Here is a 24,903-nt window from a genome sequence, read left to right as displayed (position 1 = left end):
ATCTCTCTCACACACACACACACTCACACACACACACACTCATGTCCTTGTACAAACAGATGAAGTCACTTGTAAAGGTAATGGAGCCGGGCCTTTCATCGGGAGGAAAATTACTTCTACCACTCTGGTGTTGTGTGTGCACGTGTGTGGCTGCGCATGCCTGCAGGCTTCTTTCCTGGATCTTCCTCACATGGCTTTTAAAAATTCGGTTCCCCTTTTTAATTATTTTTATGTAGAACTTTGAAGCGAGTGCGGTGATCTCCACATTCCCTCATCAAGTTGTATACGAGTCTCTGTAAACACGTGCGCAAATCGAATTAGAAATCTATGAAAATCGGTTGTAAGGGCAACATCTGGGGGTGCAACTTTTAGCATCTCCATCACCCTTTGTTATATTAATGGTTTAATCCAAGTAGATATTTAAGAATTTTAAGGTTTCGTAATCTCTATTCCATTAAACTTCATTGTAATGATGGCAAAGTGATAATTAATGTTAATAATTGACGAAAATCTTGTGAATTTAAAAAAGGTTGTCAACAGTATTGAACATTGCGAATTAAAGTGAGGTGCAGTTAAGGCGTCTGTCCACTAGATGTCATCCGGACAAAGCCAACGCGAACCAGTATGCGCTCACCCAAGTGACCAGTTCAGTTGAGGCCACGCTTTTAAAATGTTTAACGTGGAAAATGTATGTATTTTTTAATACTAAAATAAACATATTACTGCCTATTTGGTTAATAATTATCTACGTTTCTCAACTCTGGATGCGTTTATGACATTCTTGTAATATGTTTTTACTGTTTTTGCAATTAGAAAAATAAAAAACCCTTTGCTTATTTGAGAAACTTCTGTTTCCTACAGCTTTGTCATGCGAAATTAAAGTATACCGCTTCTGCTCTGCTGTCCTCTGCTGGCTGTTCATGCAAATTGCAGTTTAGTCAAAGCTCCAAAACGCAACTCTACTCAACATGAGCTTCCACAGATATTTGAGGGTTTTTACCACTCTATAAAATGGTTTAAATTATTTTATCTGCGACTCAAATAATTAATAAGGGCAGGCTATCAAAGCCAGTTTCCTAAATGGATTCAATTTTGATTTACAGGGTTCTTAATCGATACCGTTTGATTCAGAATCTGCTCTGGAATTATGAAAATGGTCAGGTTTCCCATATATGTTAAGAAGCTCTTAAGTGCCTTTTATATTCTTTAGAGTATGTTTAAGAAAGCTGTAGAAAGAAGGATGTGTTCACCAGATTTGCTCTGACATTAAGAAGATCTTTCAATAAAGAGGAAATGTAAGATCAAGTGAACCCACTCTTAACAGCCTTCCTAGCCACCGAATGCTCAGTGATCGAGTTCCTCAGTGAAATTTAAATACTTCACTTTTTAAAAAAACAAACAAACAATGCTCCCTGGAGAAATGTTTTTAAATTGAATTAAATGTTAATAGTACTACATATAATTACGTGTGTGTATAATAAGACAGACGTTAATTTAAGTGACGTCATACAAAAGTTCCACTTCATTCAATCCAGGGCTGTGATTGGCTGACAATCTAAAACAACACATGGTGGCAGGAGAGGAAAACGATTCAACTCATGGCATTTCACAGATATCACGAAAACTAATGTAAATAAAGTCTACTGAAGCTCCACTTGCTACTCTTTATAAGAGTGTTGCCAAAGACTGCACTGATATAAGCTGATAAAGAGGTGGATGATCGATTGATGAATGCAGTTTCAGAACCACCATGGTGGACAGCTCCCACTAAGAGCTTTTTACAAAGCTCCTTTGGCTTGAACATAACGTTTCCCCTAAGAAAGCAGTTACGTATGTGTCTAGAAAACACGGGTGTCATAGTTCAACTTCTTAGCTAAACCCTGCTTAAGAACGATAAAATCTGGGAAACCGTAAGCGAATATCGGCACGTTTTAGTGGCTTTGTAACCCAATTTTCTGGCTTTCTGCATTGTTGTTATTGTAGTTTATTTTTCTTGTTTCTAATAACTTTCATCCACTGGCTTGACAAATTGTTGGGAAATAATCTTAAGCGAGGAAACAGACTGGTTGAGAAAGCAACTTGTACCTCGAATTTAATTGACGTATAAACGTGTTTTTACAAGACTCACTTATTTTATGTTGAACCTCTGATAACCCGTACACTTCCGGTACAGCAGAAGGAAATGTTAAGAATACTTTAACATTTTCTACTTTTCATTTGTATTTAAATTAGCTGTAACTGTACCCCTGGCTATAACATATCCAGGGCTTGTTGAATACTCATATCTCATGCTATGGTGAACTCATCGAGCCAATGAATACCTTAGTCAGGTATCTGTTAGTAGATGTGTGGTAATTGTTACTTAGCATCTTTAGTAGTCAACAAGTGGTATTGTCTGCTAGCATGAACACAAGTATGCGTTGTAGCAAACCCGTCATGGTTGTAAGCACATCATAACCAGGAGCCGTTCTTGGGAACATGTACCTCTTAGGCGGATGTATCTTTAGTCCTTGTTATCCCTCCAAGTCTGTACACAGATTACGCTGTTTATGCCATAATTGACCTTGTAGCTGTTGAATCAAAAGGACATTTTCACTTAAAGATGTTTGGCCTGATGACGGCAGAAATATTTTCGAGGCATTCACCCGCCGGTGTTGAAAGTCCCTCAAAGTCACACAGAGATGCATGTCTATTTTAATCTGTGACGTGTAATGACCCGGATGACGGCATGGCAGGAGGCTTGAAGGTGCTTTGGCTGAGATGAAGCCTAGTAACTCTCTGGGAAAAAGGCTGTTGCCCGTGTTGCTGTGTGGGTTGCAACATTTGGTCAGCGAGCTACTAACTTAAGAGTCACTCTTAAGAGCCCGCAGCCGATTGGCCGGTTCCGTGAATTCCTGGCCGCCGTCCAAGAGGAGTTAACGCTCGCAGTCGTACACTCGCGGGGATAAATGTATTAAATGCTGGCGAACCATCAGATTGACTATTGGATTTCCATGTGTGGATGCCTGTGGCTGTTTTCTGTGAATGGGCCGCATTCAGCTGTAACAACAGGGGGAAACAAGGGGGTGGGCAGACGAATAGGATACTAGCTGAGTGACAGGACTCCCCTCCTCCTCCTCCACCTCCTCCTGCTGCTCCTGCTCCTCCTGCTCTCCCACAACAACACTGCGCGTCAGAGTGAGCGCGGGCAGGGAGAGCGAGGCGAGGAGACGAGCGAGAAGACAAAGGAGAAGCAGAGGCAGCACTCGCTCTGCTCTGGATTAACCCTTTCTGTGAAGGCTGTTTCCTTATCATTTCTGGAGAAATATCTGTATTTTATAGCGTCGGCGAACGTTTGCTTTGTTCCATCTCGGTGTCATCTTTTTTTTTTTTTTTTTTTCCTCAAAGGGAGTGATCAATCATGGATGGATGTTAGAGGAGAGTGTTTTTCACATGGATATCGGCTCTTCTCTCCTCCCTTTTCTAGATTTCTTTTGTATCCCCTCCCTTCCACGCTTCATCGCACGGGCTTTAACCTGCTCGACCAGATGAAGCTCGCCTTTTTTTATTCTTCCGCAACCTCTGCTGACCTACTCGAGGGGATGGTCCGCCGTCCTCACGCTTCTGCTGACGGACCACAAGAGCCCGATGATGAGCACAGGCTAGGCTAACGTGCTAGCCTTCGTGGAAGCGCTGTTGAAACCTTGCTGAGTGTCTATTTTTTCCCAAGTATGTTTTGGAGTACTGAAGCATTTTTTGTGTTGATGATTTTTTCGTGAGGGCACAGAAGGGAAAGAAAAGGGCCTTGATGTTGATTTCCACCGAATACACCCCATAGATTTAATGGTTGTGTCAATAGTGACATGATCAACCATGAAACCCGAACGAACAGACTTTCACCACAGAATGGATATTTAATGTTCACTGTTGAATTCTAATCACCTGCCGGCGGTTCAGAATGGAATTCACGTGAGGTCCAGAGAAAAGCTGCCTTTGGTGGTGGTGGGGGGGGGGGTCAAATTATTTGGCCCAAAATTTCAGTTGGTTTACAAAAGACAAGTGTGACCCGAAGTCTCGCGGAGACATTTGCTGTCTGCTGGTCGTCCTTCACCTGCTGAGGATGAAGAAGGCCAGCAGCAGCACACTTAGGCGGGCATGGCCCAGCTCCGAACTGTCGGAGCGTCTGATGGTCCCGGCAGCTTTAGCGGAGCCTCACCGGACCCGACGCTCTCGGAGTGAGAAGGACTACCGGACCCACAAAAGCAGCAAGAGGAGCCACTGCCCACCTCAGTACATGTGCCAGAGTCCACCCGCGTACATCCACAAAGGTACCTCGCTTGTAGTGATCCCGTCACAAGAGTACCCACACACTTTAGTAGTAACTACAACTCCAAACTAATATAATACTCTACTACTTCACACTCCATTCTCACGAATCTAGGCTGCTGCGGAGTGTTTTTTTTTTTTTAGTCTGCCCAGGAGAGAACTGTGCTATTATCTGGATGACATCATCAGGGTTATTTTCAGATTCAGTTAAGCTTCAGAGAGAATTGTTTGTCCTTCAACCACAGAAACGATTACATGGTGATCCGGATCATCAATTCTCAATCATTGCAGATGCGATATAGCAATGATTTAAAACCGAATTCAAGCCGAAATTCTTTAATATTTCAGTCAAATAAATTGGAGACGCAGATGTCCTTATTATTTGCAAAAAAATGAGCACCAATGTACATATAATCAAATTATAACTTCACGTCATTTAGTAGACTGTGTGCATTCATCACTGTCAGTGGCGAGGAATGTTCCTTGATTCATGGGTATATAGAGGAAAGTTTGGTTTCACAACCATCAATCATCTGTGATGAAAAGAAGGAGTTGGGTTTGGTTCCCATGGGTCAGGAAGCCCTCTAAGGGAGAAGAACTGAATAGAATCACAGTGGTTGTCCACCACTGAAGAGTTTTCAATGAGGGATTTCTTTTGTGTCAGATTGAGTTCATAAGATGACCAGAACTGAGAAGTGTTTCTCTAAGAACTTCCTCCGGTCTCATAGCAACCTCACTGAGGTCTTAAGGATGGGATGGTGGTTCTGTGCCAGTGTTTTTCAGATGCTTTTAGTACTTAGATATTCTGTTTGCTTTACCCAGCTAAATCCTCTATTCAATCTACATGTGTTTTGGGATTTAGAGTTTTTTTTAGAATGGGTCTCTTGGCAAAGATTGTCATGGTGTGGAATCGAATCGCTGGATACCAACATTTAAAGTTGTAGTCAGATTCTCTGGAGCAGGTTAGGCAAGTGGTTAGTGACACTGTGTAGTCATTTATTTCGCAGTAGCTACATTTTTCTTACTGATGCCATAGTCTTCTGCTAGTGTTAGTCTTCTGTTTGAACTGTTTGAAAACATAACCATTATAATAAACACTTTAAGTGTTCAGACTCAAGTGGTTGCTATTTCATAACACCATAGTATGTCTTTCACATATCGCTATTCTGTTAAATATACCCTTCCACTCACACCACTCTCTCTGCATCACCGTTTTGTCATACACACAGTCTGACTGGTACAATTAGTAAAGTAATACCAGACCCAAAGTTCATCCTTTTTTTTTAAATTAGTTTCTTGGCTTCTCTCTTCAGCAATTTGGCTGAATTATTTCATTCACATCCAAACATGATGGCCATGTTTATTTCCTTTTGATTCGAAGATTTTTCCTTCTGCCAGTTATTATCTGGATTGTCAAAATCAGCTGATTTGTGGCCTGATGTGACTCCAACAATAGTGTGCATTGTTAAGAAATAAGACGTAATCTCAATGGTATGATGTATGACAAAAGATCTACGGCCAAGAAACCTACTCCCAACAGAGAGACATCGACCCTCTAACACAAGGGGCCACCAACCTTTTTTTTTGTTGCGTTAGTGCGTTTTATGTAGGCTTTCTTTTTCATGATATGGCGTGACCAGCATATTAACTAATGTTTAGATGTTTCCTTCAATTGTTGACTCTAATCATTTATAAAAAGTAAATTATTGATTCAGTTTGGCCCAGGAACAAATGCCCCACATACCAGTATCAGACTGTGAAACCGTGGTTCAGGCCACTTTTTAAATTTTTCCAGATCCAGCACAAAGTACTTCACCTGAAAGGTCTTCCTAGAAGATGCCCGAGCCAGCTCGAAGAACATTTGTCTTGTTTACTCTGTTACAAAGAATTTAAGGATTCATATCCAAAAGGTAGTACATCTAAAAATAGGACATCTTGGGAAACATATTAAAGATGACGGTCAATCTTAAATTGCAATTTGCTGTGACGTCTCTCTGGTCTATTTATCGAAACTACAGTCGGCGATCATGCCAACAGGAAATCATCAGCCCCAACCTCTTTCACAATGTGATTAGATTCTTCAGGCAAAATAGATTTGAGTCTGGTGGACATGAGCTCTGTGACACGCCATGGGATCAAATTCCACATCCGAACGCTGCATCACGACTCTCTATCCCCGCCTCAGCCAGCTCTCTCTCTGCAGCGACATGTGGGCCAACTCCATTAATAGTCCAGCCTCAGTTCGTGCAGTTTACTGGGAAAGTGGTTGATGGTGCTGTCCGGTCTGGGAATCAAAAGGAATTACTTTCTTTTTTTTCCCCCACTTCATACATGTGTGTGACGATGCTTTATCCTTTCCCCCTCTTTATCCTCAGCATCATCCCCATCTTAGTTTGATCATCCCTGTGCTTCTGGGAATATTTCTAGTTCACATAATCTGCCTGTGTGCGGCTGGATCATTTTGATATTGTATTGATGCATCGGTTGTGATCTCTTTTGCAGCCCCGACTTGATTCAGCCAAGATGACGCAGGATTTTGTCATGTTAACAAGCCATTTAGGCATCAGGAAGTTTAACAATTCGCAGTCCCAGATGATGGTCCGACTTTGAATTCTGTCTTCCTCAATCAATCAGAAAAAGATGGTTCCCGAAGTACTTGTAGTCCGATTGGATTCTTGTGTTTCAGGAAGAGGCAGTCGGTGTAATGTTACAGGCTACACTGTCTTGACCATTCTAACTCTACTCAGTAGAGGGTTTCTACCAGGAAAAGCTGGACAAACTAGAGGATAGGCGAGACAAGGTTCTAATTCCAAGCCGAGTAATATGTAATAATATGGCGACTCGGGCAGTAATACTACGGTGACTCAAAGTGTAGCAATTTAACAGATTTTCCAGCGCCGTGTAGCACATAAAATCAGTTCGAAGGCAGCGGCAGAATTATTGCATTAAAACCACTGTGGATTTTTTAGAAAGTCAGATCATTTTAAGTGCCTCATGGTCAGGGAAATGGAGCAGAGGAAGTCATTTCGGCTAATATTTAGTACCTTTGTGACTTTGTGTACAAGAATCAATATTTTTGTCTAACTATTGGATGAGTTTTGCTGTAATATGATTTGGTCGAATGAGTTTGAATTGAGATGGAACGCTCTCATGGTTATAGAGTTCAAACGTGATAGAAAGTTGGTAAATCACAAATCTAAGGTTATTAGCTTTGGTGACGCGTATGGAAACATTTTAAATGTTTACACCCAGAAATTACCTAAACTTTTCAAAGCTTCATCTTATCTAGAATTTTTTTTTCTTCTTCTTTAAGTTCTATTAAAAAAATGTTGGACAACCCAAACGCCAACAAGGTTCACATGCATCAAGAGATGCACAAATATTCTCGATGCTACTGCAGCCTTACAGAATGTTTGAGTAAGAAATTTTGTTTTTTTTCCATCTCAGTTAGGCAGGTAATTGACCTTTTCAAGTACGAGTGTCACTCTAAAACCTATATAAACCAATATTAAAATAACAATAAAACTAATAAAAGAGGAGGTGAAGTGGCCATATTTGTGGATAAGGCTCTTATGAATACTTTAGTAAAAGCGGTAGAAATGTGGACCTGAATAAATCACTTGAAACACGTAATTTTCACATGATAAACACGTGCACACTTGCATAAATGATCCATGGAAGTACATAAAGCCAGTATTCTGTAACATCAAGTTTACACAAGTAAAATTAAATCATTTAAGTATGAAGTAAATATTGTCGTCTGTGGAATAGAAAAGTATTAATAAGGGGAGGGCTGCACGATAGATGGATAGATAGATAGATAGATAGATAGATAGATATCGATATTAATGCGATCTATTTTTATTTCAACTTAAAACGTAGCCATGTGCATGCAGGCGCGAGTGCTGTAGGGGAGGTCTGGAGGTTTAAATAAGGAAAAACTATGCGATTTTTCCCTTTCATTTATTTCTGCGCTTCGGTGCCGACATGATCAGAGAAAAATATCACTTATAACGCTCAGTTTTGCAGGACTTGCATCGGTTTCCCGCAAAACTGAGCGACATCAGAGAGGAGCTTCCGGCGTGTAGCAATATCACCAAATCAATAATAAATACCACCTTCCTGTACACGCACACATAACAGTTTATAAATGACCTGACGCTAACAACTTGGCTCATTTGCAAAGACAGACAGATTTACACTTGTTAGGTAAGTTCTGCGATCTTATAAAAATGCTGAAAACGACGATGAAAAGTACTTACAATATGTTGCTTTAGCAAAGGGGTTTGAAAGCGATGAGCGGCTGACTGGATCACTCGTGTTTGAGTAGCGCTCATAAGTTAGTCTTACTTCCGTGTAAATACTGATCTGGCTAAATCAGCGCGCCAGCAAGACGCGTCGCCATGGCAACCGAGCCTAGCAAGCTGCGCCGCAAAGAAGTATAAGTACAAATTGACGATTCACAACAGAACGTGACACTGATTGGTTGAAGTGCGCATTTAAGAAATGCTTGATTTATCCAATAAAAAATTAACACACATGTTTTTGATATGCATATCGCATGTGCCAATATCGGAATATTGATATTTTTCGATATATCGTGCAGCCCTAAATAAGGGTTAGAAATAACCGTTCCCTCCTAGTACTTTTCCCTCTCACAATCGTGTGTATACTGTATCTATATCTATATAGAGAGGAAGATACAGTACGTTAAACTAAGATGATCATGGGAAGCGAACCCAACAGTCCAAATCAAAGTTTAGGAACATTGGTCACGACAAAGACTGGATGACTGACCACAGTCGTGTGTGTGTGTGTGTGTGTGTGTGTGTGTGTGTGTGTGTGTGTGTGTGTGTGTGTGTGTGTGTGTGTGTGTGTGTGTGTGTGTGTGTGTGTGTGTGTGTGTGTGTGTGTGTGTGTGTGTGTGTGTGTGTGTGTGTGTGTGTGTGTGTGTGTGTGTGTGTGTGTGTGTGTGTGTGTGTGTGTGTGTGTGTGTGTGTGTGTGTGTGTGTGATATTGTTAAGCACTTATGACGTGGCCTTCCTCCTTTTTTTTTTTTTTTTACCCTTCCCTCCTCTTCATATTCTTTCACAACGTGTTTGATGCATTACAGTTGGGCTTATGACGTGCATGCTGGGATTGTGAACTCATTAACCCTTGCTTTGCCGGACCCACCGGCAAACTGGCGCATCACACACACACACACACACATCTATCCACGTAAGCACAAAGCTGATGTAATGGGTCCTTCCGTCTTGTAATGGAATTAAAACTCATCTACAATACCCACATGGCCGCCACACATACACACATGGACACGAAGGCTCTTACAGTCGACATCCCTTACTTGTCATAGACTCGTTCTCTAGTGGTGTCTCCACCAATCAGATCGGCCGTGGCCCTGGCCTGGTTTAGATGGGCCAACCCCCTGAAGCGGACTGCAGCGGATGGGGCTATTTCTGGTTCCTGTCTTCTCTGTTCCCTCATGCACACTTGCATACGCACACATGTGCGGTGATATAATGTACGGCTGTGGGTAATTGACATTCAAGTCTAGGTCAGGCATCGTTATCGCTTAAACTAAAAATATCCTAATTAATGAATGGTCACCCAAACTAAGAAATGGGGGGGGGGGAAAAGGGTCTCTCTGGCGAAATGGCCTTGTTAAGACGTGGTTATTTATTCATTCGTTCACTCAGCAATTTTCCACCGCTTGTTCGGAAACAAGTCAGAAGGGAGAGTCGAGCCACAGGGTCCGGCCTCAGGGGGAGGACCCACATTGTCCTGCCTTAATTCAGTGTAGATGTTGGATATAAATGTACTGTAAGATGAAAGTTAAGTATTGGTTCATTTTAGTACATACATATTTGTATGGAAAAAAGGAAATGGGAAGATTTTTGCTGTGTTTTTTAATGCATGTATATTAATTTAAAATGCAAGTGTTTGTAAAGATGCCATAAAGAACAAACTAAAAAAATAAAATAAAAAACACATATACTGTATTTGTAAAGCAGCTTAATTACAACCAGATTTTAATTTCCCCAATATTATTGCCACAATAAAATACATCTTTTTTTCTGTAATAGTACTGTTGGAACCTTGACTCCAGCAAACACAGTTGTAGCAAAGAAAAAGATGCTACAGCTTTCTGCACATAGGTGAACAAATTCTTCAAAAAGATTTGTGTATTCAGATGGTACTCTGACGATCTCACTTTCAAAACTTCTTGAAATGTTATCAAAATGTGTTGTGGAGCAAATTAATCAATCATACGACTTAAAAATATGACTCAAAATCCAGATTTAGCCTTGGAAGGTTTCAACGGTCACTGAATGCTGTTTGGTCAGTCGTGACCCAAAGAATTATCGAGGAGCTTCCACTCCGCCCTCGTCGTTGCCGAATTTCATTCCCTCAATCACAAGCCAGCTTTGCGTCGTCCACTTAGCTGTGTATTAAAAAAAAAAAAAATCCGAATGACAAAGCGAGGGACAGAGAGGTCATCTGCACTCCCAGCTGTTCCGACCTGACCGCCAGCCCTACAGATTACTGCTGGACAGCCTGTCCCTGACGCACACACAGAAGACCTTTCGTGCCCTTAATGCATCCTTACATGTTCCAGAAGACTCATTCAGCCTCTTGTCGTTGGATTATGTCCACTCTTGTCCACGTCGACCAATCAGAACTGAGGCTGACTCGACAGATGTGGCCTGAGAAAAGCTTCTTTTTGTAGAGGTTCTTAATGACCCGCCACAAAAGTACCCCCATTGTTCTGGTAAACATCACATTTAGTGTGATTTATTTGGGATTGATTGATTCAAAGTTGTGTTAAATTATAAATATTAGAGCTGCATGATGTATCGAACAAACATCGTGATATTGGCACGTGCATATCGAAAACATGTCCGATGTTTCATAATTCTTTTATTGTATAAGTCGAGCATTTCTTAAATGCGCACTTTGACCAATCAGTTTTAACGTCTGTAAAGTTGTCAGTTTGTACTTCTATGTCTTGTTGTCGTTTATGTCTGTGAGTTGTGTGGCGCAGCTTGCTAGGCTCGGTTGCTATGGCAACGCATTTTGCCAGCCGAACCGACTTAGCGAGGCTCAGTTTATACACGGAAGTAAGACTAGCATATGAGCGTTACTCAACCGTGAGTGATCCAGTCACTCATCTCTTTCAACACGCTTTGCTAAAGCAACATATTGTAAGTACTTTTCATCTTCACATCTGATGTCGCTCAGTTTCGCGGGAAACCGATGCAAGTCCCGCGAAACCGAGCCTTATAAGTGATGTTTTTCTCCGATCGTGTCAGCATCGAAGCGCGGAAAAAAACGAAAGGGAAGCATCGCATCGTTTTCCTTATTTACAGTTTTTCATGGTAGCAAAACTATTGCGAGACATGTCAAACTACTCTGTTTTTAGGAAAAACGTTTTTTTCGAAAAAATGTTATTCAGGCTTGTTAAGGTTGCAGTTTTGGATATTTGTCTATACTTTCAAACTGAAAATCTCTTTTATTGGCTATGCTGTATCTCCAGTCGTTTAATCTCAAAACAAGTCACCACCGAAAACTACAGATTACGCTCATTTAAGGATTCTATTGGATGCTTTCACCATACATACATCTTTTACTACTTATCCAATGTTGGGTTCTTTTGGTTGTAGTCGGAGAAAATCTCTTTCTGGTTGGATATACTCACTAAACCTCCGGAGGAATGCTTTCTGTCGCATCCTAAAAATCCTGTCTAAGACTCTGATGTCGGAACACAAGCAGTTATACTTCCCTTAAATTTAGTCTCTTGAATAAATGAGCTCTTCAATTCACTTGTGTGCGCAATTGTGTTCTTTTGGTCACTACACAAAGTTTTGGACCATAGACAAGGGTAGCAACATGGACAAGATTGTGAGCAATGCCAAAAGGGACTTTTGCTTTTCCTGATAATCTCAGTCTTTTCCACTTTTGTGAGCAAGACCCCCAAATACCGGAACTTCTCTACCTGCGGAAGGATCTCGGACTGATCTGGACTGGACAGACCCCTCTCTTTCTGGCAGATTTCACTGATGACTCTTTTAATATTTAGTCAAACAGTAATATTAATCTCTACAAATAACCGGCTTGCCAGTGCCGATGGATGAAGATTCTCTGTGAGATCAACTTTTGTTCATGGTCGAGCCAATTTTGCTTTAGCAAACACTGGGCATGCATTCCGCCTGCAACGTTCACAAGAATACATTTCATACACCCAACACGTTTTTTGCTTGTTGGAACCAAGATCAGCCACTATATATAGATAGCTATTATAAATATCATGTCATGGGTCTTGCGTCAAGTTTTCTTTCTTTTTTCTAAGTTGTTGAGGCCTCAACTGTACAGCCTAATTCTAGATTATGCTCCTGACCTTCTGTTTGAATTGTGTGGCCTCCTTTCTTGTTTTTCCAGAATTTTTGCATCCTAGCTCTCAGTTCCTCTGGTGCGACTAAAGACCTTCTGGATACATAGGCCAGGCAACCTAGCTTGAGCTGGTGGACCCTAACATGACCCACAAGATATATTTTTAAAGATCTGTAATATCAACTTGATACTTGTATTAGTCCACATTCATGTCAACAATATAGATTTAATTTTGCCCACCAGGTTTGTGTTTTTGTTGTTTTTTTTAAGTGTGTTCACCATAACTTCTCCAGATATTTACGATGTTACACACAGGCCAGGCAAGTGTACAACAATTCAGTGTATTTGACACTTAACATGACTCCATCTTCACAGTTTGGAAACGGGGAAAAAGATTTAAAAGCGGCAAAAGCATTTATACCGACAAAAACATTTCATTTGACACGTCAGCCACACATTTAAACAGGTTATCTAAGACTCAAGTTCTTATCTTCAATCTTATGCAAAAGTCTGCGTCGATACATTCAGGGGATGTTGTTTGACTTGTAAAGTGTCGATGTGTGTTTTTTTTAGGTCATTTTGAAATAAAAAAAGAAGCAACTTTTCTTCGGTCCGACTTTAACAATGCATCCCAAAACCTTGTCAAGTGCCTTTCAGGGTTTTGTGGAAGCTTGCATTGAAACTTTTAACCCAAGGACCACTGAAAGAAAAGAGTCCCCCTCCCCCCTTTTTCTTGTCAGCTCTTTAACCCCCGCAGTCCAGTCGAGTTCAACAAGTCCCAACTGGCCTGTTCCCTCTTTCATATGGTAATCCGCTCTAATGGCACATTTGGGTTCAACTCTCCACTGACCTGTTGATGTAGGTTTTCTGAACATTTTTGTTTCTTCCACAAAATATTAATTTAAATGTAGCTTTTTTTCTTACATGACTAACTTGTTAAATAGCATCTCATAGGTTGGCGTATGGTTTTTGGCGTAACTCTTTTTTTATGCATTTTTTAAATGGGTCAACAACTATTTATTTGATAAGAGAGAGGCTGAAATAGTGATCCAAGAATTGTTAGTCCTGATGTAACGGATCGGATCGGACCACGGAACGGTTGATCATTTGTGTTGTCTAAATAAAGTTTACATGTGATTTATCATAAGATAAGATTTGTTTTAATTGTTTATCTTTGAAGGATTGCTGCATAGTGCTGCTCGTTTCACTGTGTGTGTGCAGGCTTGTGTGTGTGTGTGTCCTACATCAGCCCGAGTGTTCAAACTGGGTCACACCAGAACCGAGCTGCAGTACTGCAACACCGGGCGCAGGGAGCATGTGCAGACGACGCACACGGCAGCGAGAAAGAGATATTGCTTTAGAGTTCTTAAAAGGCAAAGTGTGTGTGTGTGTGCATACAAGTGACGGCAACAAAGAGCAACTTGGGATGCGTTGTCATGACGACCCTCTCGGCAGCCCGCCCACAAGCTTGTATGTCTGTGAGCATTACTCAGTGAGAGGGAGGGGGGGGGAGAAAACCACGGCTGCAGAGTGAGGCAGTGTGTGATTGGTCACACCCCCTTGTCTTTGTGTGGCGCAAAGGATTGTGGGTAGCCTATGACTGAATGCTCATTTGTGTGTGTGTGTGTGTGGGAAAGAAGGGGAGGGTGCTTTGGTGTGTGTGTGTGTGTGTGTGTGTGTGTGTATGCGCGTGAGAACAGTGGAGGACGTCGCCTGTGAGTGTGTGAGTAGAGGGGGAGGAGCTCAGTGTGTGTGTGACATAGAGAAGAGCTAGTGTGTGTGTGTCTGTGGTGTGTGTGTGTGTGTGTGTAAGAGAGAGCTGCGTTACCATCTGAGACTACTCTGGTCCTTTTAAACCGGATTCTATTTTCATTTCTTCCAACTGTGGTCCACGATAAGCCGAGGTATGGATCCGTCTTTGCGTCTGTCGAGTGGACTCGTTCATTAGTTAGCCTATTAGCATTGATGCTAGTTAGCAGGGGATTGAGAGGTGTGTGGGGGGGCTGAGGGGGGTGTCATAGCAAAGCATCACAGCTGCAAGGAAGACGGGGATGTGACAGGAGGAGTGATGGCTGACAGATGGTCAGACATGCCCGCATGCTAACATGGAATCATATCCGGGTACTTTACACGGCGAAGAAATGGAAGAAGCGAGGGACGGATGGAGAGATAGAGGGGGTGAGGGATGAAGGAGGGAGAGAATGACAAAAGGAGGGGGTGTGGTTTAGCGCTTTGGACAAAGGAGGCTGGCTGATTGTTTACTACCACTGCAGTGAGAGAGACATGGTCATCAATGCTCCCCCGATCCCTGTCTGACTTCCTATCATCTCGCCACTCTCTGCCTTTTAAAGATCCTTTCTCTGCATCGCATCTTCTTCCCCTCATTTGCCTCCCAACGTCTCCTCACACTCCCCCCCCCCCTCTCTCCAGCCCTCCCCCTCTCTCCCTCTCTGACTCTGGTTTTTGGACAGTGTAGTAGTAACGGAGTGAACAGGGCTGCAAGCTAACAGCTGCTACTACAAAATGGCTCTTGCTTACATTCATCTGAGCTGTGTTGCCGACACCGCAGTGCCGACACACACTCGGGGAGGCAAAAGTGATCCTCAACAGCTGACGCTTCATCGAATCCCTAGTCTGCGATGTGACTTCCGTGATATGTGCTAAACACCGCTAGTGCCATGAGTCCTGTGCGGGGAAAGGAATCTTCCATTTTGACCTGAATATTAGATGACAAATGTGAAATCCCTCCATCAAACGTAGTTCCCTCGCACAGTCGTGAAGGTTTCCTTCGACGCTCGATTCATCAAAAAGCTCTCACACGCATGATATTGAGAGATCGTGGCTTCTCAACGTTGTTTCAGAACTATGTGTCATGTTCAGGAGATAAAACACAGATTATAGACTTAAAGATCAGAGTATCATATAATCGTATAAATAGCATCTAGCGTTTGAGAAGCCTCAGACACTGAATGCACAATGAACATTAACACAAATAAATCCAAATGCCATGAGGTAGAATGCTTTACTTTCCTTAATATTGAATACAATTGTTTAGCATTACAATCTACAGCAAACCAAAAAGTAGCTGAGAAGGTCTATCTATACTTGAGATCTTGTTGACAAGTGTATGTGATCAATGAGGATGATTGATCAGAGTAATAACCGGTCTAAGGGGTTCTTTAAGTCACAGTCCTTCCTTTGAGGGACATCCTTTTAAAATGGAAGTCGTGTGGGGCCAAAGGGCCAGTTCCTAGTTTGATTGGCTTTCCAGAGACCAGAAGCTTTCGTAACTTAAGGCCCTGAGTTTAAGGTTCAGCATAGAACAAGCAAATGACTCAGAACTTCTTATCTTGGTTATTGTTAATGACAATGGGGCACAGTATTGACAGAAATCAATCTGAACAATGGCTCTCGATTGATGATCAACTTTCATTCCTACCGTCGCCTTTGAACGTGACATTTTTAACGAGACTCTTAACTTAAGTTAGAGGTCACATTAGCCATGTTACAAGATCAGTCATTCACTAGGGACTCGGAATAAAACGTACGTTCAATATTGTAGACTTGTGATTCTTGAAACTTCTTTTGATCTAGGCACCAATTTGGAGTAGTCTGTCGGTCTTGTCTCAGTGGTCTATCGTCTTGGTCTCTTTCTCAGCGGTTTATGGTCTTAATGCACGAGTGCTCAGACTTTTTTTTTTTTTTACCATAAAAGCTACAATAAAATGAGCAATTAAAAATTACCAACCTACTGTAATTCTTTATACAAATGCATAATCCTAGTTAATATTGCGCAACGCGATACATTTTGGCATCCCCCAAGTTTACTCTGATGACTTGCACTGAATGGAATAATTTAGGTCAATGCAATCTCAACATTTAATCAGTTTAATCTGGCGGTCTTCGAAACGCCAAATCAGCTACTAGTAGGGGCTTCGAAAAGCTTTCTTTCCAAGACAGTGTAGTGTCAATAATGCGGTACAAGTTATCAGAATAAAATACCAAAGTTGAAGTGAAAAGATAGAAGTCAGATTTTACAAGTCTTAAGTCGACTAAGTGAATTGATGTTGCGTGCGGCCTCATCACTCTCTGGACAGAAAACTGCTTTTGAAGTGATTATACTGATAGAAAAAAGAGTCAATTGTACAAGGTTGACAGCAAAATTCAACGAATCAAGTCATCCTCTTTTACCATTTAGTCTACATTGCTTTTGTAAAATGTTTACTTCTGAATATTGGTTGGGAAAAGTTGTCTTATTTTCTATCAGTTGGATGGAAACACTCCAGTTAAACTCCAGATTAATAAAATATATATTTTACTTGAACAGTGTCCCCTTATAAGCAGCATATTGGGAATCATCTCAAGCTCAAATATCTATAATTCATCACTGACGTAGCACCAGCATGGAAATGGGATGGGAAATGGCCTCACTCAGCTGTTTTTATTTCCTTAAAAACACGCTTGCCACCCTCATTCTGCCAGTTTTTAGTGTCTTCTAAAAAGAACTTCCATGTTTGGACATGTCCAGCTGTTAAATGTTCAAGTGTGGTGGTCAGCCACTGTTGTTCTTCAAGTGTTTCAGATGGTCGTTCATGTTTGAAAAGAAAGCTGACTTATCACTTCTAATATTAAAATGATGATGAAGCAACTTGATTTCTTCACATTCTTGCATATTTTTTTATACAACAAAAGGTACATTTGTTCTAATAAAATAATGATTAGGATAAAAATAACTAAATATACTTATAAATTAAATAAATAAATTTAACAGTTTTTTGATAATAACTAAAATAATGTAACTTCTTCAATCAATACCTGTGGCAATGTACTGACAAAAATGGTGTTTTTAAGCATTTCATGTGTAATGTCTGTTGACGGACACATGGTACACACAGTATTTGATTGATAACCATTGTAGAAGAAAAAAATCTGTCAGTTTTCACATGAGACTTGTGTCATTTAAAAAGGTTAAACATGGTTATAAAGTGTTACTTGGTTGATAATTCGGTTGATAATGCAGTTGAAAAACATAGTTGTGAAGTTTTTTAAGGATTTGTAAAGAACCACATGGACAACAGGATGATAAATTAAAAAATATATAATTATTTCATTGAAATGGTTAACATAGTTTCAACATATTTGTTTATGTCCTCCAACGTAGTGTTGTTTTGCACTGGGAATTATTTGTTATTTATTTTCTCTGTACGAAAACAGCTTGGAGTTCAACATGTGCCAAAGCTGAAACTTAATTTGTACTATGTGAACGGTCCTTTTCTTCTGTTACAATTGATCTTATGAAATTGTTATCGAAAAATGTATCGTTCAGGAACTAGTGACAAGGGAAGGTATATAAGTATTATTACCTGTATCAAAAGACTTTCAAACGATACGGCCCTAATCCTATATTTGGTTAAACAACAACATTAAAACGGTCAATAGCACATCATCCCTAGTTCTAGTGCACTTGTGTATGTGCTGAACTTATGAACCCAAGGTCTTTATTATTCAGCACCACAAATATCTTCCTTTTCTGCTGACATTGATGCAACACTTACAGTGTGTGGACACATTTTTCTTTCTGTGAGCTGGACACTGAATAGAAAGTAGAAAAGGAAGAAGAGCATCTACCTGGTGGGATCAAGGCAATTGAAAACGCAGGAATAAAACCAGTTTTTTGACCAAATCAAGATTGACGTTTTTACAGACTTGTGTATCAATGTGTTCATCCATTATTGGCTTAAATACATTTCTGTGAATGACCATCTTCTCTGCTCTTTGATAGTGTTGATGTTGATGCAAGAAGTCGATCGGTTTTCTCACTGATTAATCCCATTTCTCTGCTTTCTTTTAGGTGATGTGTCACCCATCAGTATGTCCCCTATTAGCCAGTCACAGTTCATCCCTCTGGGAGAGGTACTGCTATTGGCTATCTCTGCTATGAACTCCGCCCATAAGCCTGTCACTCAAGAGGCTCTGACAGATCATCTGCAGACATGTTTTCCAGGTAAGCCGGCTTCTAACTTTGTGTACCGTGCTGCTGAAGTTCCAGTCGTTCTACACATGCTTGGAGTCTCACACTCCAGTTCTTTGGGAGACAGAAACTGGCATTTGGATTAGTATTTACCGTCCTTAGGAAAGACGCAAAAATAAAAACAAAGATTGGGTTATTATTCTTCAAAACCATTCCAGGCTCAATCAAAAGGTAACAAGTTATTTTCCACGAGTGACTTTGACCGTGTCCTAAACTATCAACCTGGGGTTGTGCTACATTTCTTTTCAAAACCAGTTATGTATCTTCCAAGACTCGGGAGCTCTCGGCATCACTGCAATGGAATTGCTTGAACTTCCTTCTCAACCATGACTGGAAAAAAAAAAAACTCTGCAAAAGACCATTTCAAGGTTTTCTGTGCGTCACATATTTTAAAACGGGCCCCTCACAATAATGATACGACATCCTAATGAAACACTTCCAGATGTGAGTGGGTGTTCCGACAGCTGTGCCTTAGACCTATCGTGTCGGAGGCTTTGTCGGTTCTCTCTGCCTGTGACGCCACTAAACCGTAAGATAATGACAAATATTTTGGAATAAACAGGAGGTAATTTGCAGCGAAACCAACAGTGCTTGATATTTTGTGGAGCCGTGCGACTTATGCACAAGTAAACCAATGATCTGCTTTGGGGGTTCCCTTTCAGAAACTTTGCGTCAAGTCACCAGGACGGGTGCATGTGTATGATGTAATAAGGGGCAACACACTCGCACAACCACAGATGCCAGACCAGCTGCTATCAAGTTAATTAACATGCTTCTAATAATTAGTCTTCAGTTTAACCCTGGATACCTTTTTTGTTTATTGCTGATAATGTTTAGGAACATGTCAGACCCAAGAGACGTCAGAGAGTCAATTTCTACTTTGGTGTACCCATATGAAGAGGCCAAGGCCGTCTGATTTAATTTGACAAAACTGACTTTAGGAGCTTTAGCTATAATGGATGCTAGCTTTGCCTAAGCCTGGAAACAAAACCTTAAGATTGGTGTAGTTTGGGAAATGGATCAAGCAGTCCATTGCCATCTTCAGTTTTGGCAAATCTGTTTTCCTTTTTAATTTTCTGTATTTGGTTGCTTAAGGTTTAAGAAAAGATGGAAAGTAACATGACGACATAAGAAATACTTGTAGCAATTTTCCAAAATGTCTGCCCTAAAGACGAGTTTGATTTTAAACAGTATTTGAACAGACTGTCAAAGACTAAAAGCAACTAAAACAGAATGGAAAACCAACTCACCAGAGTCCTGAATTGTTGGCAACCCCTGGCTTGTTTCCCTGGTAGGAGTTGGTCTCACATTGGGGGGGAGTCTGTCACTTATGTCAGGTCTAAGCAGAAACTTGGTTTGGGTCTCCATCACAAGACAATCAATCTTGACAAAGATGGGAGGCAATGGAATGAAACATGCAGTACCTAAGTGTTTGTCCATCTCTAAATATTAATTTGATCTTAATCGGTTGTTATTTAAAAAAACACATGTTTATGCTTCCATATTTTGGCAGTTGTAGTAGAATCTGCTCGCATGAATGGGCTTTATTCACCTGGTTTGTTTACAAATAGATGTAAGTTTGGGAACATGGTTGGAAAGTACCACGCCAACCCTCCTAATTATCTAAAGAGCTCTCTAAAGATGTTTGCTTTTGTAAGCATGTAGGTACAGGATGCCTCAGTCTCTATCTAGTATGCAATAAATGTTGTTTGGTGCCTGATACCAAATAAGTTGTCAGTCGCGTGACGGCTGGGGACCACTGCCTAAAATTGTCTATTTGGTTTATGGATCATTCATGTATTCATGGATCAGTTCCGATACCTTCACTTCAGAAGTACAATGACATTACACATAGAATATCTTAAATTTCTTTTTTTTTTAGCTTTGGTTAATTTCCACTGTTTTCTAACAGAAATAATGACAAATAATTTCCAGTTCAAAAGACACTTGCTACTAACTGACAAGTCAATCTGATGTTCAATTCCTTTTTCAGTTATAGGTTTTTCTCCATAGAAATCCACACATTATAAAGTTTTGCTGTGGGTATTGAAACCTAAAAAACAAATCATGTTTCGCAACTCTGTACAATTAATGCTATTAGCATTTCGATTAGTGCTACAAAAATAATTGACATTCCATACCAGCTCTATCAACACCAATGTATGAGCAACATCTGGTTCTGTTTTTCCCCCTTTTTCAAAGACAAAGTCCACAAGAATCCTAATTGAGATGTTTTTATTTTCGCTAACTGTCCTGACAGGACGATGATCAGTCAGTGGTTCACATGAGGTGAGGTAGCATCCCATTATGCCCCACCAGTGAAGCACGTTTTCTTTTCTGACAAGCATGTAGAGCAGCCTGCCATGTACCTTATGCCACTTTAAAACGTGGGCTCTATTAAACATGTTTGTATTGTCGGGATGAGCGTGTCCTTAATTAAACACAGCAGCTCCCAGACACCGCCTGCTTGTACAGCCACCTCCCTACCTCGACTCTGCCCTGTTTTCAACAAGATGGAGCGAAAGGGGGGATGGACAATCGCTGTGTATGTGCAGTCTGTCTGCAAGGTGTTGCATCATTGTGCCCGGGCTGAAGGCTGCAATGATGTAACTGCCAGTAATACCTCCAGACTGACACAGAGCAAGAGAGAGAGCTATACTCGGTAGTGAGTAAGGGAGTGTGAGAATGCGGAGACAAATTAGAAGAGGGCGAATAAGAAAGATATTTAAAGAACTTACCAGAAATTGAGATTATTTGCGACAAAGGAAATTTCCTGAATGCTGTTGTTGCTGTTGTCACATGATCTTGTTTAGGAAGTTCTATGTTTCTTTCGCCTCAAAGCCATATCTACTACATCGCAAACCACAATTTTGAGCCTCTGTTCTGTGTTTGGAAAAACTATTCCAGATTGTTTTGCATCAATGCTTAAAAGAGAAGGTGACCTGACTTGGACGTTCTTGAGCATCAGTGTCTTAGATACCATGCTACCAGAGACATTATTCTTTATATCACTAAGGTTACATATCCAGTCTTGTTTGGAACAGAGTGGGAGCAGCAATTGTCAAAAGCCATACATGTCCGTTACAAATTTATACAAAATGTCCTGCCCCAAGGTGTTGCTTCAGATCACCTCCAAAATCATCTCAGTGGATATTTTTAATGACAATATATTTTCTCTTGTGTTCTCCACAGGTGTCCCAACACCAACGGAAGAGGTTCTGCATCACACACTAGGAATGCTGGTCCGTGAGCGGAAGATCTATCCAACACCAGACGGATACTTTATCGTAACACCTCAGACTTACTTCATCACTCCAAGCCTGATCCGAACTAGCTCGAAGTGGTACCACTTAGATGAGCGGGCAGCTGACCGACACCAACAGCAGCACCAACAGAACCAGCAACAGCATCAGCAGACCCAGTGTACATCTCCCCTCTCCGGCACCATCACCCCATCGACTTCTGGTGGCGTACGAGACAGAACGCATCAAAAGTGCTCCCAGAACCACAGTGGAGGAGGAGGAGGGGATTTTTACAATAACACTTACCGTGAAGATCCCCCTAGCCACCACACCACGCTGCAACGCAGATCCCCCAAAGACCACCGGGAGGCCTACTCGTCTCCACACTCCCCACATTCTCCACAAACACCTCCACAACAAGGAGGTAACACAGAAAAGAGCAGGAGCACTCTCGGGTTCCCCTTCAAAACGGACACGCTCACCAAACACCGAGGAGGAGGAGGAGGTGGTGGTGGTGGCAGTGGAGGAGGAGGGACTACGGAGCCAGAGAAGCCGGCAGTAAGTGGAGGAAGTGGTACGGGGAGTCGGAAGTTTGGTTTAAAGCTGTTCCGTCTAAGTTTTAAGAAGGACAAGACCAAACAGCTGGCCACCTTCTCTGCACAGTTCCCCCCTGAAGAGTGGCCGCTACGTGATGAGGAAACACCGAGTCAGCTTCCACGCCATATAGAAATGGAGATAATCCGAAGAATCAACCCTGACCTCACAGTGGAGAATTTGGCCCGGCATACGGCCGTCATGAAGCGGCTAGAAGAAGAGCGCGTTCAAAGGAGCAAAGCCTCGTCGGCAAACCAGAGTTCTAGGAGTCGTAGGAGTGGCGGCAGACATCGGAAACCATCCCAGACGAAGATGAGTCGCTCGCATAGCAAGACAAGGGCATCACGTGGTGAGCCTAGTGATGGTTCCCATTTGGATCTAGCTGATAGGGACTATAGAGCTTATTCTTCATCACTTGCCCGGTCACCCAGAGAACACGCCCTGGCCATGGAAAGGCAACGGACACGCCTTCATCTGGCTCACAGCAACCCCAACATCCTTGATGCCTCCCACCTACCTGTCACACCTGAGTGGGATGTTTCTGGGGAGCTTGCAAAACGACGGACGGAAATGCCTTTCCCTGAGCCAAGCCATGGTCCTTCAGCACACCACTCCAAAGTCCACCGCTCACACTCCCACACCCAAGAGAGGAAGTCCAGGAATGAACGCAGTGACAAGGCTAAGGAACGTTCCAGATCCATGGACAACTCCAAAGGACCACTCGGTGCCGGGTTACTCGGGCCACCAAGTTACTATGATGATAGGAGCAGGTATTACACGGATGATGGGACACTACGAGCCAATAAGAGTTCTCACTATCCTCGGTCCACTCCCCCTTCAGCCAAGCTGCCTGGGGATTCCCTTGGGTTGGAAGGTGGCAGAAGCTTAGAGAAGTGTAAGAGCAGGGACAGTTTGCCAGCCTACTCGCCTAAACCACTGCCCCCTTCAGCCCCTCCTGATGATTACTTCCAATGCTCTGGTTCTTCTGAGGCGGTACTCACAGCACCAAGCCCACTTGGAACTCTCGGCAAAAGTAGCCATGATGGGTTAAAACTTGGCAGCGTCGACAGGCAAACGGACAGACACACGCCACATCTACAAGACAATAAGGAAGATCTGTTAAAGGTTGGACCTAAAGGTGGAAGCCTGCCTCCTATACCCCTCTCTATTCCTGACCCCTCTCTCTCAAATGGACGACCTCTGCACAGTACCTCCAGTGTACAGGAGAAACGCAAGGAGATCTTTAGTAAAGACACTTTGTTCAAACCTCCTCCTAGTCTCCCCTTACCTGGTTATAGCTCTCTGAGAAAAACCCCTGCCCTTACTTCCTCCAATCTTTCATCGTCCTGTGACGCACTTGATTCCCCAGAGGCCTTTGATGCTCCGAAACCTCTGGTGGCTACACCGTCCGTCGTCCCACAAGAGATTGAACCAATGACCACTGCTGCTGAGGCCTCCTTCGACTACTATAACGTTTCGGATGATGATGAACTAGAGGAGGGAGGAAGTAAAGGCAGGGGGGAGGGCGATAAGGCTGGAGGAGGTGTCGCTGGAATGGGAGGTGGAGGAGCAGGAACCATGCAGTGGCTGCTGGAACGGGAGAAGGAGCGGGATCTCCAGAGGAGGTTTGAAAGAACCCTTGCCTTCCCTGGTGCTAAAGAGAACCTCCCAGAACCCAGTCAGAATCAGCAGTCGGCTCATTCTGCCAGACTGGACAGCATGGACTCTAGCTCGGTCACTGTGGACAGTGGATTCAACTCACCACGGTAAGATCTGGAAACTCTGAATGTGGATGCATGAAACACAATTGCTTTGACTTTGATAATAACAACATAAGTTCATTATAAGAGTAATTGTTTTATTCAGTTATTTCTGATTCATATTTGTGAGTAATTATAAAGTAGAATAAAAGAGATCATGTTGAATCAAGCTTTTATTTAAAAAAAATATTTTAAGGTGTCTCTAGCTTAGTGACATAATTCACAATACAGTAGTTTAAAAGGAAAATATTAGACACATGATCCCACAAAAGGTAAACAACAACAACAATAGCAAGATGTGGAAAATGGGTCCTGTGTATTTGGCGCCCTCTCCCGGTCAATTATGTAGCATCGGCGTCAAACCAAATCCTACTATTTGCAATAGTGCCTTAATAATGCCTCTAGAACCTTTCTTTTAATGAAACAAAAGTGTATTTTAAACAAACAAAATATCGAACCTTTTTTCCTCAGTCAGTTTCTTAATAGGTCATCAATCTTTTTAGCACATCACGTCAATAAGTTAAGTAAGGCTGCTTCACTTAAAATGCTGCTTATTTAAAAAATAACTTGCGTAAAGAAA

The 24,903-nt window shown here is 41.8% G+C and overlaps 1 protein-coding gene across 3 annotated transcripts in view; it reads left to right on the top strand.

Moving 5' to 3' along the window:
* LOC148071877 (storkhead-box protein 2-like) overlaps positions 1–24,903 on the top strand; it is a 35,149-nt gene that overhangs the window by 6,205 nt on the left and 4,041 nt on the right. The window contains exons 1-3 of one of the 3 annotated variants that reach the window (XM_087798430.1): positions 4,065–4,307; positions 18,548–18,700; positions 21,920–24,329. In XM_087798430.1, the coding sequence (XP_087654556.1) occupies positions 4,100–4,307; positions 18,548–18,700; positions 21,920–24,329 (2,771 nt within the window). In that variant the 5' untranslated portion in view covers positions 4,065–4,099. Of the gene's footprint in view, positions 1–4,064; positions 4,308–14,442; positions 14,601–18,547; positions 18,701–21,919; positions 24,330–24,903 lie in introns of those variants that run through there. The other 2 variants (XM_087798431.1, XM_087798429.1) reach the window with 2 other exon arrangements.

This window comes from Callionymus lyra, chromosome 9 (assembly GCF_982586985.1).
Source record: "Callionymus lyra chromosome 9, fCalLyr1.hap1.1, whole genome shotgun sequence".
NCBI lineage: Eukaryota > Metazoa > Chordata > Actinopteri > Syngnathiformes > Callionymidae > Callionymus > Callionymus lyra.
The sequence above is the reverse complement of the archived record's forward strand: the minus strand, read 5'-3'. Positions and strand labels throughout refer to the sequence as shown.